Below are 19,966 nucleotides of genomic sequence, written 5' to 3'. Positions count from 1 at the left end.
CCATATTACTGAGGTAGCAAATACATGTAGAAGGACTCTCTTCCCTGATCATTTTATTCCCACACCACTCTACCTGCACATTTATCATTCTGTCATCAACCCTTGTAAACTTAAACTGTAAATTTTCTACAACAGAAGCACTGTAAGAGACTGTGAATAGGGCCTCCACATAACATAAATAATAATTTATACAGGATAAACCAGGTCTTAGCTGAGTAATACTGCCAAAGGTAGAATAAGAAACGTCTCAGTAATGAGAGTCATTTTCAGGACCCCTTGGTTCAGGGTGGTATTTTCATATCACACACTAGCATGCCACCACTATTGTGTAACAGTTCAAGACCTTAAAGGTCGAAGGTAACTCAAGGCGTGGGTAAAACAGGCTGCATGTTCATCATCCTGTATAGCAGAAAACCCCTCACTCTTCATTAACATCCGCATTGTTCATCAGATCTTACTTTCCTCTGCAGGTCTCAGCTTTCTGCTTGTAATGCTGTAGTACAGAAATCCTGTAAATCATACGGCGGGAAGAGTCATTCAGTTCGAGACATCTACATTTGGCCACTGATTTTTAAAAATCCTATCAGAGAACTGAAACCTGTGATATCAGACACTAAATGTCTGCTTTATTGTAAGCTGAATGACCTCCTGGGCTGGACTGACCCAATCCCTACTGATTACAGAGTAACTCAGGCATGCAGTGCACACGAACACACCTACTTGTAAACACTAAAATTTCAGTGTCTTAATCCTGGACTGAATACCACTGACAAGTTATTTAATAAGATACCCAAGTATGGATTCAGCAGATGCCTCAACAATGTTTAAGAGAGTCCTGCCTTAATTAAAACCTCTTCCTGTGCAATTATCACTTTAATCTCGTCCCCTACTTACTCCGAAAGTCGTACTGAAATAGTCCAGGGCTGAATATCTGGAATTCAAAAGGATGAAATTATGAGTTTACTCAGCCTGAGTTTGAAACAAAGGTCAACTAGTCCCTCTCACAACCCCATCTAACAACTGTCCCAGAGAACACGACAATAACAAAGAACTGCCAGAATACAAGATGTGCAAATTGTGCCTTCCTGAACCAATTCTTGTATCATACTTCATAACAGCTGACAAGACACAGTTTTTAATCTAGTGCTATAGAAACTACCATATGGCCTGTTTTTTAATCCTCTACATCTTCACTGTGAAAGAGGAATCTACTGAGGAACAAAGATCTGGGCATGAATTTACAGAAATGGCCTAAATACACAAAGACAAGTCATTCCTTAGCAGACAAAAGGATGTAACTCTCAAAAAAAAAAAGAAAAAAGGAAGTCATCTCTCCTACAGACATAAAGTATAATTCAAAACACAGCATGACACAGAAAGACTTCTTTAAAATCATTTGAAGAAAACCATTATATCAATTCACACAATTGATGTGTTTCGCCCCTCAGAAGCACCACACATCTGAGATACATGTTGTATTTTAAAGCAGGTAAAACAATCAAAAAAGGGAAAACTGCATTTTACTGTTCGGATAGGCAGTATTCCAACACTGCTGATTTTCATCACCAGTAACATTATCTCTCTTTTATCCCATTCCCTCCATCTGCTTCATAAGTGGCTTCACACAATGCAGCCAAAAGTTATATGAAAGGGTTCTATCAAGGCCTCAGCCCTGAATTTTCATGAATGTGCACTGCAGAAAGATTTACGCAGTATAGAGGAAGAGGAGGAACAAGAACACCTCACAAGAAACTGCAAAGTGTCCAGTTTTCCCTGCTTTCTGCTGCACCATCAACCTTGGCTCCTTCCAATAATTCTTCTGCTGCCACAGCAAACAGAGCAGTTCTTCACCTGCATTGCCCCCTGCACTGCACGAAGAAAACCCACTTGCTTCTCTGGTAAAAGCACACGCTTCTCCCTGCCTTGATTCAGAATCTTTCCCTCAAGTGTATCAGCATCACATGTTTGACAGCTCTGGCTCCACCATGTTTTTAACCGCTCTAAATTGCCAGTTCCTCAACGAAACTCTACAGAAACAAGAGCTCTGTGAAGAAGCCCCTCCTGAAACATTCAACACAGCTGGAAAGAAAGACAGAAACAGAACACTGCAGTATGCAAGATGCTCAGATTTGTCAAGATAGTATAAATGCAGACAGACTGCTACACTTGCTGCTACACTTACTGCTGTTATAAAAGTCCAGTTCAAAGCCAAGAGATACATCACACCACAGCAGGAGCTTAACAAGTTAAGCTTGTTTCTTTGCTTATAGACTACTTGTGATCATTATTATTGACTTGTCAGTTCTATGTGAAATTTGCCACAGTCTTAAAACAGGCTCCTATGACAATAAAGATGACCTGTACTGGCTAATGAAATTAGATTTCGTTATTGAATTCCAGAACTGAAGTTTAGCTGCAACAGCTAAAGATAACAACTTTTTAATGTCCCAGAGCTCAGCCTGTTTGCTGTTAATTTGCGGCAGACAGCAGGATTCTATTTCATTCATCAGGTACCGATCTTCTAAAAATAACTTGAGAATAGAAATAACTTCCACTGATAAACCTCTCACAGCACTTAAAAAATTCAATTCTATTTCTGTTATTTTTAAGAAAAAATCAAACAATAACAGAGTTTTCTACAGAATTAATTGAACTCTATTTTAAAAATAACAATCCCAAAGCCAACTGAAAAATCACTTTAGCTGTAAAAATATTAATTGAAATGTAAATCTAAATGGTTTGTTAGTTTTCTTCTATTGCAATGACTACATTTTTCACAGGAATAAAGAGCAACTTCATATTTAAACAGCTAATTCACCTCACCACCACTGAAAAGTAGTTCATGTATCATAGTAAGGATACATGGGGCGAGCGAAGGGGAACAAGAGGAAAAAACTAGATTTTAGTTTAAAAAGAGCAATATTGCACATCATAATCTTATTTTTTCCAAGATTTTTATCTACCTACATATTTCCTATCACATAAAAAACAATTAGAAATCTCTAGCAATAGCTATGGGGATGTGGCCTGGGGACATGGTCTAATGGTGGACTTGGCAGGGATGGATCGATGATTGGACTCAGTGATCTTAAAAGTTCTTTTCTAGCTGAAACCATTCTGATTCTACGCTATAGCAAGACATTTTTTTAAGAGTACATTTGTTCCCACTGAAAGATTCAGTATCTGTATTTGTGTGTCACAGCAAAGCCGTAATAGAAAGACATCTGAGAACTGGAAATGAAACGATGCTGCCTCAGCATACAAAGTAAGTTCACTACAGAAACAGCAAATAGCCTGGAGACAACAGGTTCCCTTAGAATCAAGTTGGTAAAGGAATTACACAGAAGCTTTCCTTCACTGAAGGACATGGAGGACAGGGTGGTGATTCAAGATTTCGTGCCAGCATGGCTTCACCAAGGGCAAGTCCTACCTGACTCACCTAGTGGCTTTCTATGATGGGGTGACCACATCAGTGGACATGGAACTGTTGCAACAGCTCCAGAAGGGGCTACAAAGATGATCAGAGGAATGGAGCATCTCTGCTATGAGGACAGGCTGAGAGAGTTGTGGTTGTTCAGCCTGGAGAAGGCTCAGGGTAGACCTTAGAGCAGCCTTCCAGTACCTGAAGGGGGCTACAAGAAAGCTGGGGAGGGACTTTTTACAAGGGCATGGAGTGACAGGATGAGGGGGAATGCCTTTAAACTGGAAGGAGGAAGATTTAGACTAGACATTAGGAAGAAATTCTTCACACTGAGGGTGATGAGACACTGGCACAGGATGCCCAAGGAAGCTGTGGCTGCCCCATCCCTGGAGGTGTTGAAGGCCAGGTTGGAGGGGGCCTCAAGAAGCCTGGTCTGGTGGGACGTGTCCCTGCCCAAGGCACTGCAGGGGTTGGAACTGGATGATCTTTAAGGTCCCTTCCAACTCAAACCATTCTATGATTCTATGATCTGAAAAGGACACCATCAATCTTCAGGAATCCTATCAGACTCACCTGAACAAACTTCTGAACTCAGCATTATGTCATAGTGATTAGAATTAATGCCATCCATTTGGGTTAAAAGACATTTTCGTTCTGCCAATCCAATCTCTTTTTGAACATTTATCACTACTATTTCACCTGCTACAGTCATGCTGCTAGCATGGATAAAGAAAAAACTTTGGTACAGCCACAACCAGAGTGATTTCTTAAATACATAAGATGCTTTCCATCTTCCCTTAAAAGAAAAATAAAACAATGTAAATGTAAACAGTAAATTAGAATCACAGAATAGCCTTCTCCAGGCTGAGCAACACCAGCTCTCTCAACCTGCCCTCATAACAGACGTATTCCAGAACTGGACACAGTATTTCAAATGCGGTTGCCTGAGAGTGGAGTAGAGGAGGAGAATCACCTCCCTTGACCAGCTGGCCACACTTCTGATGCAGATCAGGATACAGTTTGGCTTCTGGGCTGTGAACGCACACTGCCAGCTCATGTTGAGCTTCTCATCAATCAGCAAATTAAAGTGGATCAGCAACTAAGCGAGATAAGCAAAATAAGGGCAGGATCAAAAAGTTAATACAACAATGTCCAGTGCCTGCTTACCTTGTTAGAGCTCATACAAGACACGAGACCGGTTCTAACTGTCGAAGGCTGGGTACGATCTAGACTTTCTAAAGGATTCTGATAAAATCTCTCAAGTGGCTATTATAAAAACAGCTGCTACTACAGCAGCTACAGGTTTCTGTTTGTTGACCAAGAAAGATTAGAAATAGATCAACAGATAAGAAGCAAAAGTGCCAGAAAAAATGGTCAATTATCAGCCTGGGAGACGAGAAGTAGCAGTGTACCAGTTCTAGGATGACCTTCAGTCATGCATGTTTTAAAAGGTCTGGTGGAGTCTTCCTCTGTAACATTGCTCTGCTTTCGAGGCTTAAGGGAGTCACAGCTTTTCTTTAATAGATCAAGGCACTCAGTATCTGCAGGCTCAGACACGATAAATATGGTTCAGATGAACACAAGTTAGGCAGAGGCCAAGGATGATCCACACACAGCCCCATTGTTTAACCCTAAACCACAAATCTGACTCAAAACCCTGCAGCTTCCCTTTCACAGACATTAAGTTAAGGGTAGCCAAAGCATCACAACATTTTTCTGAGTTCAGCCTTCTGCTAGGCCAAGGGACAGGGAGAGGAGGCAGAGTAAGGCAATCAAGGAGGAAAACCAGAGCCTTAGGAGAAGAGAATTACAAGCTTGGGGCTTCCACATCAGGGCTGGATATTAGGAAAAAGGGACACAACAACATAAATCACAGCGTGGTGTCAACACAACATAACCTTCGGGACACTATGACTGCTACACCTCTGGCACGGGGTAGCACACGTGTCCCACAGCACTCCTAGACAGAACAGGAGGGACTGGAGGGTGTCACTGAATGTTTATTGGGGGTAAGATCTGCAGCCAGGAAGGGAAAATTCACTTATGGGTTGCATATGCTCAGAGTACTATTAGCTCAGTAACAGAAAAGCTACCTGTGTATTTCTAAAAGTCTAATGAATCAAGGCTTACACGACAGCACGTAAAACGGCAAATTAGGAAAAGTGGAAAACCAGAACTCTCAATATTGATTAAGCTCCTGCTACAAACCTGCAAATGAAAACTTGACACAGGTTTTAATTAGGATTTTTTTAAGACAGAAACAAACTTGGCCAGGCTCCTAAAATGAAATCCTGTAAAATTATGTATCTTTAGAGACACCAAATGGAGGCACTGAAAATAACACCCAACTCAAATCAAAAGGGAAAAATCTCAACAGAAAGGACTGGTTTGCATTACTTAGTTCAAATTCATCGGCATAGGACTTATGGTTTGTCATTAAGCTCAATAAAAATCATTCTGAACTAAATTTATCCCTCTGCCTTTCTTCTCCTTCTTTGACAACTTCTGAATTAAAGTCAGTTGCATTCCATTACACAATATTGAAACTGACAGTCACTAATGTTTTCAGGGTATCGGCTCTTATAAAGGGTGAATGCAATGATTTATAAAATTTATAAAACCACAGGACATACTGGAAGTCTTGCTTTATTCTGCAGTTTCCCAGGAGATGCCAAAGAAACGAGTAAAAAACAGAGAAGTGATGAACTGGAGACTCGTGATTAGCTGAAGACCTTCACTTTTTCTGGAGTGAGACACCTCACACATCTCTCTGCTTTGCCCTCAAACCGTTCAGTGGTTTTCATAAGCTAGGCAGAAATACCAAGTAACAGTAAGATTATTTTTCCTTTAATTCAAGTTCGCTCTGTCTTGTAAACTCCCTAAAACACAATACATTGCACCAACTAAATTGAGCCACTTGTTTTTTCTGTGCCTTTCTGTTCCATGTGACTGAGACAGGAAAGGGAATCTCACACCTACACTTGTGCCTCGTTTCATACAACCATAATAACTTGGATTGCTGTAGGTTATCTGATGCAAGACAAATGCAGTGCTGTGAAGAATCATGCCCTTATTTTCTTCTCGAGATTGTTTATTCCTATTTAAGATGAATATATATGCCACATGCCAAAAATGATTCCTTTTTTAACATAAATCAAGTTTGCAGAAACAAATTAGACTTAGAATAATTCCTTTAACAAAATAGTACAAAATCATAGAATCATAGAATAGTCTGGGTTGGGAGGGACCTTAAAGATCATCCAGTTCCAACCCTTCTTAGACACATCACATTAGACCAGGCTACTCAAAGCCCCATCCAACCTGGCCTTCAATACTTCCAGGGATGGGGCAGCCACAGCTTCCTTGGGCAACCTGTGCCAGTGCCTCACCACTCTCATTATGAAGAAATTCCTCCTTATGTCTAGTCTAAATCTGCCCCTCTCCAGTTTATACTCATCACCCCTCATCCTATCACTACAAGCCTTTGTTAAAAATCCCTCCCCAGCTTTCTTGTAGCCCCCTTCAGGTACTGGAAGGTTGGTATAAGGTCTCCTCGGAGCCTTCTCCACGCTGAACAACCCAACTCTCTCAGTCTGTCCTCATACTGGAGGTGCTCCAGTCCTCTGATCATCCTTGTAGCCCTCCTCTTTGTTACTGGGCAAACTCATTCACCACTGAGGAAAAGACTGATTCTCAATAATGTGATTTAGGCTGGAAGGTATCACTGAAGATGGCAGTGGCACAAAGTGCAGTTGGAGACATGTTACTAGCAGATTACCCAGAGGGTTGATATTGGGGTTAACACTTTCATTAATTACCTGGATCATGGGGCAGACTGCACTCTCAGCAAGTTTACAGACAGTACAAAATCAGGAGGAGCAGCTGATACACCAGATGGTTGTGTCACCATTCAGAAGGACCTGGACAGGCTGGAGCCAAGAGGAACTTCATGAGTTCAACAAATGGAAGCACAAAGTCCCACACCTGGTCAGGAATAACCCTAGGCATCGCCCAGTGCTTGGGGCTGATCAGCTAGAAACAGCTTTGCCAAAAAGGACCTTGGGGTCCTAGCGGACAAGAAGTTGAATATGAGTCACCAATGTACTCTTGAAGAAAAAAAGGCCAATAGTCTCCTACGGTACATCAGGAAAAGCATTGCCAGCAAGTCAAGGGAGATGATCCTTCCTCTCTACTCAGCACTGGGCACCCTACTACAAGAAAGATATGGACTTACTGAAGCAAGCACAGAGCTACAAAGGTAATTTACGAGTGTATGAGGAGACACTGAGAGAGCTGGGACTAACCGGCTCAGAGAAGAGATGGCTCAGGCTCAGACAAGGGTGGCTCTTATCAATGTGCGTAAATACTTGATGGGAGAGAACGAAGAGAAGGGAGCCAGACTTTTCCTAGTAGTGTCCACCATGAGGACAAGAGACAACAGGCACAATTTAAAACTCATGTGATAACATCTGAACACAGGAACCACGTTTTTTATTGTGACAGAGGTCAAACATTGGAACAGGTTGCCCAGAGAGGTTTTGGAGTCTCCCACTGCAAACGTATTCAAAACATCTGAATAGAGTCTTGAATAACCTACTTTAGCTGAAGCTGCTTGAGCAGGGGCCTTGAACTACAAGACCTCAAAAGGTTCCTTCCAACCTAAACGATTCTGTAGTTCTGTGCTTTTGATATAAGAACCTATACTGATGCCATGGTTTTAACCCCAGATGGCAATTAGGATGATGCAGCTGCTCTCTCACTCCCCAAGCCATTTGAGTGCAAAGAGGAGGAGACCAGAAAAAAAGAAGGAAACTCATGGCTTGAGGCACAAACAGCTTAATATAGAGACAACAAAAGAAAAGAGAGTGAGGAAAAAAATCGCAACAGAATACACCAAACAAGTGACGCACAATGGATTGAGGGGACATACCAAGCCTGTCCCCAGCGAGCTATCCCTGCGCAGTGAACCCTGACCCCCAGCCAGCTCTCCAGTTTATATACTGAGCATGACATTATATGGCACAGAATATCTCCTTGGCCAGCTTGGGTCAGCTGCCTGGCTTCTTGTACACTTGTTCACTAGCAGAGTATGAGAAACTGAAAAAGTCCTTGATTTCCTAACAACAACTAAAACCAGCAGTGTATTATCAACATTCTTCTCACACTAAAACACAGAGGCTGCTGCGAAGAAAATTAACTCTATTCCATTCCAGCCAAACACAAGCATCACCTGGCAACAACTAAAGCAATATATGTTATCAACTTTATTCTCATACTAAACCCAAAATGCAACAGTTACTGGGATGAAAATTAACTCTGTTCCAGCCGAAACCAGTACAGCTTAAAACTAAGGCACTAAGCTAGGTAGGCACTTGTGTTCATTCCCTGGCTGAGCCACAGGGTTTTTTTTCATAAGCTAAAGAATGTATTTCAGTTAGAAGCTACTAGAATCTGCCTAACTCAGATCCTGGAAGACAAGCATACAAATAATTGAAAGAAAACCTCTTGCCATTACTTAGTTAAAGAATAAACCATATGAGGCATCCTGCTTTCTTTTCTTTCTTGGAAATGTCTGGTTAGCCAACTTCCAAAATAGATACAGAACCAGTTGGGCTGCAAGGTTATTTCTTTATGGCACTTTTTATTTAAATGTGTGTATTTTCTGTTGAGGAGAATAAAGAAAGGATAAGACATGTGACTTTGTTTATATATGTCTTCCGTGACATTGCAGCCCGATTTATTCAGGTGAAAAAAAGTTAGTCACATAAGACAGAGAAGAAGAGAGAAGAAGAGAGAGGCAACAAAGTTTGCTGCTGTATATGCAATTCCAATTATTTATTATCAGGGTGTGTAAATCTTGCACGTGGTAAGCTTTAATGGGAAGAGTGTAAGGGGCACCACTCCCAAAACATATAACTCACATATTACTGCAACTGATATTTACATTTTAAAATGAGATGAAGAGCCAAGTGCACAAAACCACATTAAAGAAATCATAAAAAGTTGTAAAAGTACCAGGAAGAAAAGCTCTTACAAAGTGCAGCATTTTATGGGCCACTGGCTTGGTTTACCACTTGTGTGCTTTGATTGCCTGCAACTGAAAAGTGCATTAATGGCCAATTAGGACAATGCATTGAAACCTGAGAGCTATCTAACAGACTGCATCCAATGCCTATGCCCAAAATATCTAGAAACAGCCCAAGTCTGGCTGTTTCCTTAATTGAAATGTATACATACTGATTTTTAACTGCGTCGTAATGCTCCAGGCAGTCCACTTCCTGGAAATGTTTGTATTTCCTAAGTAATTAAAATCACTCTGCTTCTGGACATCTCTGAGACCATCACAAAGGTGTGCTGTCACATAATCACCTAGAAATGCACTGCCTCTGGTGCCTCATCAGTGAAGTAAAAAGGCATCTGTGCCAGAGTCATCCTTTTTATTGAAATGGAAAGGGTAAGAAACCCTGGGGCTGCAGACTGGGGCAGAACGTGAAATTATAGCAGCAACTTGATAAAGTGAATTAAAGTAACTTTTGATTTATTTACAAGACGAATAAAGCAACAGCGGTAAGTCGGGGTCATCTGCTGCTGCTGTGCTGCTCTGAATGCTCAGCGTGTATTAGAAAAATTAAACTTTGGATGAACAAACTGCACAGAAAATCAATTAGAACCCTGCTCCTAGAGAAACTGCACAAAATAAATAGATGTTCCACGTACCACCTAGTATAGAGGTGCTGGCACTGTTAAAGACAGGAGTGCAGTTGAACAGAGAATACGCTGTCTCGGTCTCCAAGACAAAGATAAGTGCAGAAGCCACATGAAGTAGCCCCTAGATTGGGAGATTCAAATGAAGGGCAAGAAGGCATGGCGGGTTGACCCTGGCTGGACTCAGGTCCCCATCGAAGCTGCTCTATCATTCCCCTCCCTCAGCTGGACAGGGGAGAGAAGATATATCAAAATGGCCTATGGATCAAGATAAGGTCAGGGAGCTATCACTCACCAATTACTGTCATGGGCAAAACAGACCATGGGGAAATTAGCTTAATTTATTACTAGTCAGATCAAAGTACAATAAGGAGAAACAAAACCAAATCTTAAAAACACCTTGCCCCACCCCTCCCTTATTCACAGGCTTAACTTCACTCCTCATTTTCTGTACCTCCTCCTGAGTGGCACAGAGGGATGAGGGTTGTGGTGAGCTCATCACATGTTGTTCCTGCTGCTCCCTCCTCCTCAGCAGGAGGACTTCTCAACACTCTTCCCCTGCTGCAGCATGGGGTCCCTCCCAAGGGAGACAGTTCTACACAAACTTCTCCAATGTGAGTCCTTTCCACTGGCTACAGTTCTTCACGAACTGTTGCAGCGTGGGTCCCTTCCACAGGGTGCAGTCCTTCAGGAATGGAATGCACCAGTATGGTTTCTCTGTGGTGTCACAAGTCTGACCAGCAAACCTGCTCCAGCATGGGCTCCTCTCCCCAGGTTCACAGGTCCTGGCAAGAGCCTGCTCCATCACAAGCTTCCTAGGCGGGTCACAGCCTGCTCAAGCACGGGGTCCTCCATGGGCTGCAGGGGAATCTCTACTCTGGAACCTGGAGCACCTCCTCCCCATCCTTCTTCACTGACTTTGTGTCTGCAGAGTTGTTTCTCTCACATATTCTTACCCTTCTCTCCATCTGCAATTGGTGTTGCACAGGTTTTCTTCCCTTTACCCTCCTCTTCCTTCCAAAAATATGTTATCACAGAGGTCCTACCACTGTCGCTGGTTGACTCAGCCTTGGTCAGCAGTGGGTCCATCTCAGATCTGCTGCCACTGGCTGTACTGGACATATGGAAACCTTCTAGAAACTTTTCACTGAAGCCAAAACCTTGCCATGCAAACCCAAGGACTTGCTGCAGTAGTGCTTAAAAGAGGAGGTAACACTAAATTTATAGAACATACATAGGCACAATTGCAGCAGATGAATCCAAATAGAGTAGAAGTAAAGACACTAATCATAGCAGTGAGATTAGATGATACAGACTGTTCTAAGCCTTGCTCTTGATACGTTGCATGACCTCATGCCAGTCCACTATTCTTCCATTTCCCTAAGTAAGCTGGAAGCTCAGGAAACCAGAGTCTACCTCTGCCTGCACCAAAACTAGCACAGTAGCATTCAGATTTTGACTGGACCTTCCACATATAATACATCTCCATTGACCTACCATAAATCATAGAATCGTTTGGGTTGGAAGAGACCTTAAAGATCATCCTGTTCCAACCCCTCTGCCATGGGCAGGGATACTTTCTGCTGGATGAGTTTGCTCAAAGCCTCATCCAACCTGTCCTTGAACGCCTCCAGAGATGGAGCATCTGCAACTCCTCTGGGCAAACTGTTCCAGTTTTTGAGTATAAAAATAATGGAAGGCTTAAGCAGACCAGAGGGTACAGGGGATGACACAGGGAAAAGTGGAAGTAGAAAAAAAACAGGGGTGATAAGCTTTCTAAGATGAATACAAAATTAATGAAGGTTGATGGAGAAGCGGATGCTAAGATTTAAAAACAGGGTATCACTGATATCACGTCATATTCCAGTGACAACATCTCATTACAGTTACTTTTTTAATTAGCATATCACATTACCTTAACATTCTCAATATTAAACTCCATCAGTGCAAACAGACACTATAGAAAATCAAATTAACTTGTACTAAGCATATAAAAAAGAAATTTCTCAGCAATTAACATTAAGTTAACATTAAGTTTACCTCAGCTCCTAAACTGAGAGAGATTATTTCATCCTCGAAAGCAGAATGCGTATCAATGTGCGGAGGAATTCCTGCATAAGAAAAACCCCAAAAGTCAGTATAATAACAACAAGGAGCTATCTCTGTTTGCAAGCTCTATTTCTATCAATGTCCATTCACAAATCTAGAACGTATGGTTGAACAAACAAAACTTATCATGAATGAGTGAGTTGCCTTCCAAAAGAATTCAGGACAATTGTCTGATTTACATGCCCAGATTAGATGCGCACAGTTAACACAAGTCCTGTTAAGCATTTTAGCACTAAGCACAACAGTTCGGCTATATTAGGTGATTTGAGGCCTTAGTTCATCCATAATCATTTATTTCTTCTCACTCTCTTCATAGAGAAGGAGTCATCCCAAATACTCCTTCTATTGCTAAGCAAATGATGGCATTAAGGGTCTCCATTTCAGAAGTTGGACCTACTACCATGAACGCTGGCACTGTCAGGATCCAATCCTGCCTCTGCTTTGCAGGGGAACTCCACACACCACTGCTACGCTAACTCCTTGGTTGGGAGTTACATCTGCTGGTGTACACACGCTGCTGAGCATGGCCAAAGGGACAGCAATTTATTTGTTTTGTTGAATTTTCTTTCTGATTCACTAATTGGAAAGAAACTGCCACTCCCTGCAGCTCATGCCATGCGTTTGAACACCAAGTGCTGAAGCAGCAGTGTGCAAGATCTCACCGCGTGGTGGGGAAATGCAGTCAGCAGTGGCGCAAGGCCAGCAGACAGCTTGGAAGAACAGCAACCATGCCTTTCTTTAACACCATAGCAGGCCCCGACAGACAGAGTAACTCCTATGTGATCCAAACCAAAACAGTTACATTCAGTTCATTAAATTCTACCCACGTTCATTTTGGACACTTCAGCTCAGGACAAAATGTTTTCTGAATTCCTAACAGTTTCAGTCTGCCCTATAAAGCATCCTTATTACATGCCAGATTTTACTTCCAGATCTAAATATTCTGAACTCCACTGGTTTCCGTGAAAGCAATACAAGCGTTTTACGAGGTCACCATTTAATCTGATAGAAAATCAGCGAGACCTGAAAACCAAGGATACACATATCCATTTCTACTTGCTTATAATTTCAATTCAGTATATATCACTGAAACTCTGCCTTCTGAAGCCAACACAATTCACCATGCAACAGAACACTGACTGCTCACCCAGACAATTCAATAAAGACCCCACTGACCTACGTACCTGCTGTTAATACCATGTGCTGCACATATTGAGTAAGAGACAGTCATCTAAGTATTCGAAAATGGATAGTAACTTCCAAGTATAAATCCACAAATTTAAACGCTATTAGGACCTGGAAGGAAAAAAGTGCCCTCAAAAAGGTTTTCATTTAATGTGTCTTAAGTGCGGCCCCCACAGCCTAGATACTCAAAGCCATCAGTCACTTTTTAAAATCTCAGGTGCAATTTCCAGTGACCATCTGGCTCGGAACATGGATACTAAAGGTATTAATCTGACTGCATTCTCTGCTTATTCAAATCTTAACAATTTGCACTTGAGATAGCGTATTTTGCTTTGGGTTTGTCTTTTTTTTTGTTTTAGAAAAAAACGTTTCTGTTCTTGATAAAAATCTACAATTCTAACTACTCTGCCCTGATATCCCAGCCAGAAGCACATGCCTGTACCAATTTAACAGATTATCGGATGCATAAACAAATAGGATCAGCTTTTTAGATCCTTGTTTGGCAGGCACTGTATTGGCTGTCACACATTAATTCTGAAAGAAAAGCTGTTGTCCTTTCTTCCTAAGGACAAATGAGATACTCACCCTAGAAAGCAAGCCAGATACTTAGCCTTGATGACTGACCTTAGCAAAAAGCACACCACATGGTTTATACCCTAGAAGTGTGATTAGAAGCAAATTTATCTGCCGATGTCTTCCGTTTGGGAAACGTTACAGAAACAGTGTAATTTCTTACTCCTTAGATAAAGGAACACTGCTTGCATCATACTTAAGAGTCCATAAATCATGTATACAACATTATATCATACATACTAACAGCAAGAACCATGTCCTGGAGACTGCATGCACCATACAGGGAGCAAGAAGAGTCTGGAGTGAAAAAATGCACTTGACCACAAAACCAATTATGACTATTTATTCCTGTAACTTTTAGTGGTTAGTTTTCATGTTATGATCTTGCACTCTGAAACACCACTAATATCCATAGCAGAGGTTATCAAAAACTATACTTCTAAACACAAACTCTCAGCTTCAGAAACCAATATGAAGACTTTAGTTTTGATTCAAAGCATCTCTGATCACAGAGGAAATGCACTACGCAGGCGCTTAAACCCTGTTCCCTACACCATGTCACATTTAGATGCTACTTTCTTCTGATTTTCAGTTAAATTGGACTAGTTCGCCTAGGATAGAGTTAATTCTATTCACAGTGGCTTGTATGGGGCTATGTTTTGGATTTGTGCTGGAAACAGTGTTAATAATAAAGGGATGGTTTTGCTGTTGCTGGCAGTGCTTACACAGCATCAAGGACCTTTCCAGTTCTCACACTTTCCTGCCAGCCAGTAGGCTGGGGGTGCAGAAGAAGTCAGGAAGGGATGTAGCTGAGACAGCTGACCTCAACTGACCAGAGGAATAACTCATATCATATGATATCACACTCAGCCTACAAACTAAGGGGTGCAGTTTACCAGAGATGCCATTATTCAGGGACTGGCTGGGCACTGGTTGGCTGGTAGTGAGGAATTGTTTGGGGTTTTATTGACATCACTTGATTTTCTTTGGTTTGTTCTTGTTTTCTTTTTTTGTTTTTAAAAAAACTTAAACTGTCTTTATCTCAATTCATGAGCTTTCTCACTTTTATCTTTCTGATTCTCTCCCCTATCTCAATGATGGAGAGTGAGCAAGTGGCTGTGTGGTGCTTAGTTGTCTACCAGGGTTAAACTACAATGTAAGGTAAAAGAGCTCAAAATATTTGAAGAACAAATAAACTTACCTTGTCCAGGTTCATACTGATTTACAGTCAGTTGATCAGGTTTATGTTTGATATATCCCTGCTTCAAGCACTTCTCCAAGAAGAGGTCACAAATTTCAGGAAGACCTAGTTACAGGAACAAAACAAGACAGGACAGCTTTTTACATTCCTATCCCTTCTTTTTACAATAAATATAATAACTCGACAAAATACATAAAACCAGCTCTGTAGATGCTAAGCTCATCTTTCATAATAATCACTCTGCATCTGCTGTAGCGCACACACTTCAGAACTGGGGGCCTGATCTGCAAATCTGAAATATTTATAACATCTTCCAATTAGAAAGGCCATCCTTCAAAGGCCTTCTCATTCAGAAAATCACTCGTACAAATCCAAACTGCACTACTTCTACACATATATAAAAGCATATGAAGTCAGAGGCAAAGTTTTCACCAACTGCATTAAAAAAAGTTGCAGTCAAGAAGTAGGGGCATTACACAGAAAGTCAAAGTTGTGCAGACAATACCCACAAAAATTACTCCCCTAAAATCTCTTACTGAATTAAATGACATACCACCAAAAAAATCTGCTGAAGTTAAATTAGTTCTGAAACAAGAATGCAAGTTACAGTCCCTCACTGAATCTTTGGTTTGCTACTTTACCTGAGGATTTCATTGTAAAATTCTGCTGGAGATAAAACCCACAAATATGTTAGTGACAGCTGTTCCATGAATCTATTGATTTCTGGTTTTCAATTGTTGTCCCCCAATGAAGTGTTTATGCTTTTCTCACACCTCAGCACAAATATCAACGCTTTTATGATTATATTGCTTCACTGTTAAAATCACAATGTAACCAGAATTCTTCCATTGGAAGCTACATCTACACCAGCACATATGCATCACCTTCAGGTTTTATAGGAATTTATCTTCCTTATTTTACTATTTTTAGGTGTAAGCCTATAAGACGTCACATTCGCTTTGCTCTGATTCACACCTTTCAACTCCAAAAATTTTTTCAAACCACTCTTAGTCCAAAGGAAACTTTATTTTGGTGTGCATTCAGCAAGTATGATGCTGGTCAAGATATAACATATACAGCAACATATATCACAATCTCCAAACAAATGAATACGTAATTTGTAATACATAATTGTTTAATCAAACAAAAGCTAGAAGAGAATGACAATTACAATTCCAAAAGCTTTATTTGCCCGGATCTCAAAAAAAAGGGCAGCGATACTTGGATGCGAGTGATTGGAAAACTTCAAGCACACTCAATTATTTGGAATTAATCTCATTCAAAACCACAATATATACTTAAGATACAGTGAAGGCTCTCTTTTTATTACAATCTCACCTCTCCTTTAGTTAGAATCTCACATTAGTATCTCAGTGAGGCTTAAAGACTTTAAATAATGGCTCAAACATCAGTGTAAAATAAGTATGATTTAAAAGGGAAGTTCTCACCTCCAGGTAAAGGTTTGTCTTTGTCAACATTGTTGCTACCATAGCAAAACTCATATCCAAAATGTTTTACTCTTCTATGCTTTAATGTCTTTTCGGCTGTAAAAATACACAAGTTTAAAGTAAGATTAGACTACATAAAACAGTACAGGCAATTTGTGATGCTCCCCTATTCCATTTGACCAGTTAAACCTAAACATTCTTTAATTAACAGTTCAAACAATCTATGTGAACTTTGTCCTTCATGGCACACACTTCTGCCTTATTACCTTTTGTACTTCATCCAGCATCACATTCACTGCTGTTTGAAATCAATTGATGGTGAATCTGTATATACAAGATCTAGAAAGCACCAATTTTCTTGAGCCATGCTTAATGCATCTTTACTCTTGCCCTGATCTGTGAACTTACACTTGATTAATATCCTACAGATACAGCAGGATCCTTCTCTTTCAGCATTCACCATGTTGTATGTTAGCTAAGGTCAATACAACCGTTTGTGTTGTTCCAAGGAACAAAATTTACTCGGAAACTTTGAAGTTAATTCCAAGAACAATTCATTTACTTCCACAGAGCTCTAGTGGAATCACAAAAAACAACTGGAATATGTCTCTCAATGACTTCTTTGATTTAAGAGAAGACACAGCTTCTCATTTGGACGTCAAACTACATGGGTAACCTTTACAGAACAGTTTTGTGCCTGGCATAGGATACCTAAAAAAGACTTTAGTTGTTTCTAGGTGCAGGAATATTATTCAAGCAAATCCGTACCAGAATATCAATTGAGAACACTTGCTCTCCAGAGTTTATCACTTATATGATGCAGTTTCTAAAACACTAAGAATAAAATACATAATGATTTCAAACAATACATTTAACAAGACGCAGAAACTGTAGGAAAAAAAACATAAAAGTATGGAAGGTCTGGATTTCTATGGTTTACCCACCATTTTGAGTATCTTCATCTCCTATCCAGTCAATACTTTCCAACATCTTCCTTTCTTCCTCTGGAGAAATAATATTTTCAATGACCACTAGGCCTGGAGGCGGGCTTGTAGGAACAGCATTCTGCCAGAAAACTAGGGTGGAAAGTATGGAAAAAAGAGAATATTGTCACTGTTTAGAGAAAGTAAAACCAAGTGTCCCCTACAGGGGTATTTAATAAGTATAAGAATATAGCATAGATGTAGGAATATTTACTTTAATTATACAGAACCACAGAATCGATTAGGTTGGAAAAGATCATTAAGATCATCAAGTCCAACCGTAAACCTAATTCTGCCAAGTTCACCACTAAATCATGTCCCTGAGTGCCACATCTACAAATCTTTTAAATATATCTAGGGATAGTGACTCAACCACTCCCCTGGGCAGCCTATACCAGTGCCTGAGAACCTTTTCAGTGGAGAACCTTTTCTTAACATCCAGTCTTAACCTCTCTTGGCACAGCTTGAGGTAATTTCTTCTTGTATATGGAACAAGAGACCAACACTCACCTCACTGCAACCCCCTTTCAGGCAGTTGTAGACAGTGATAAGGTCTCCCTTCAGACTCCATTTTTCCAGACAAAACAACCCCAGCTCCCTCAGCTACACCGCATAAGACTTGTGCTCCAGACCCTTTATCACCTTCATTCTCCTTCTCCAGACACTCTCCAGCACCTGAATGTCCTTCTTCATAGAATCATAGAATAACCAGGTTGGAAAAAACCACAGGATCATCAAGTCCAACCATTCCTATCAAACACTAAACCAGGCCCCTCAGCACCTCGTCCACCTGTGCCTTAAACACCTCCAGGGAAGGTGAATCAACCACCTCCCTGGGCAGCCTCTGCCAGTGCCCAATGACCCTTTCTGTGAAAATTTTTTTCCTAATGTCCAGGCTAAATCTCCCCTGGCAGAGCTTGAGGCCATTCCCTCTTGTCCTGTCCCCTGTCACTTGGGACAAGAGGCCAGCACCCTCCTCTCTACAACCTCCTTTCAGGTAGTTGTAGAGAGCAATGAGGTCTCCCCTCAGCCTCCTCTTCTCCAGGCTAAACAACCCCAGCTCTCTCAGCTGTTCCTCATAAGGCCTGTTCTCTAGCCCCCTCACCAGCTTCGTTGCTCTTCTCTGGACTCGCTCCAGAGCCTCAACATCCTTCTTGTGGTGAGGGGCCCACAACTGAACACAGGATTCGAGGAGCGGTCTCACCAGTGCCGAGTACAGAGGGAGAAGAACCTCCCTGGACCTGCTGGTCACGCTGTTTCTGATCCAAGCCAAGATGCCACTGGCCTTCTTGGCCACCTGGGCACACTGCTGGCTCATGTTCAGTCGGCTGTCAACCAACACCCCCAGGTCCCTCTCCTCCAGGCAGCTTTCTAGACAGACTTCTCCTAGTCTTGCAGCAAGGGCCCCAAAACTGAACACAGCATTCGAGATGCAGCCTCACCAATGCTGCATACAGGGACATGACAGCTACCCTACTTCTGCTGCCCACACCATTCCTGATGCAAGCCAGGATGCTGTTGGCCACACTAGTCACCTGAGCACACTGCTGACTCATGTTCAGCCATCTGTCAACCAACACCCCCAGGTCCCTTTCCACCAGGAAGCTTTCCAGCCACTCTTCCCCGAGCCTGTAGCACTGTATGGGGTTGTGTCCTAAATGCAGGACTCAGCACTTGGCCTTGTTGAACCCCATACAGTCGGCCTCTGTCCACCAACCCAGCCTGTCCAGACCCCTCTGTAGAGTCGTCTTACCCTCAAGCAGATCAACGCTCCCACACAGTTTGTTGTTATCTGTAACCTTACTGAGGCAGCACTCAATCCCCTCATCCAGGTCATTGATACAGATATTAAACAGAACTAGGCCCAACACTGAGCCCTGGGCTTGTTCTGTGATCCACTTGTGATCGCTTCCAACTGGATTTAGCTCCATTCACCACAACTCTCTGGGTCCAGCCGTCCAGCCATCCAGCCAGTTTTTTTCCCCAGCAAAGCATATGCTCGTCCAAGCCATGAGCAGCCAATTTTTTCAAGAGGATGCTGTAAGAAATGGTGTTGAAAGCTTTTCTGAAATCTAAGTAGGCAGCACACACAGGCTTTCCCTCATCTATTAAGCAGGTCACCTGGTCATAGAAGATCAAGTTAGCCAAGCACGACCCATCTTTCCTAAACCCACGCTGACTGGGCTCAATCCCCTGGTTGTTCTCAAGTGCCGCATGATGACTTGTAGTTCACCAGATCCTCCTTCCTGCCCTGATTTGTTGATCTCTAGACAATCAGGACCTCCCCAATTAGCCAGGACTGCTGACAAATGATGGAAAGTGGCTTGGTGAGCAATTCCAG

The 19,966-nt window shown here is 41.7% G+C and overlaps 1 protein-coding gene across 4 annotated transcripts in view; it reads right to left on the bottom strand.

Moving 5' to 3' along the window:
- ALKBH8 (alkB homolog 8, tRNA methyltransferase) overlaps positions 1 to 19,966 on the bottom strand; it is a 55,141-nt gene that overhangs the window by 27,079 nt on the left and 8,096 nt on the right. For all 4 annotated transcript variants that reach the window (XM_069883501.1, XM_069883502.1, XM_069883500.1 and 1 more), the window contains 4 exons: positions 17,587 to 17,718; positions 16,643 to 16,738; positions 15,195 to 15,299; positions 12,167 to 12,237 (listed from right to left, as the gene is read on the bottom strand). In XM_069883501.1, the coding sequence (XP_069739602.1) occupies positions 12,167 to 12,237; positions 15,195 to 15,299; positions 16,643 to 16,738; positions 17,587 to 17,718 (404 nt within the window). The remainder of the gene's footprint in view (positions 1 to 12,166; positions 12,238 to 15,194; positions 15,300 to 16,642; positions 16,739 to 17,586; positions 17,719 to 19,966) is intronic.

Source organism: Phaenicophaeus curvirostris, chromosome 1, assembly GCF_032191515.1.
Source record: "Phaenicophaeus curvirostris isolate KB17595 chromosome 1, BPBGC_Pcur_1.0, whole genome shotgun sequence".
NCBI lineage: Eukaryota > Metazoa > Chordata > Aves > Cuculiformes > Cuculidae > Phaenicophaeus > Phaenicophaeus curvirostris.
Note: the sequence above shows the minus strand (reverse complement) of the source record. Positions and strands in the feature narration are given on the sequence as shown.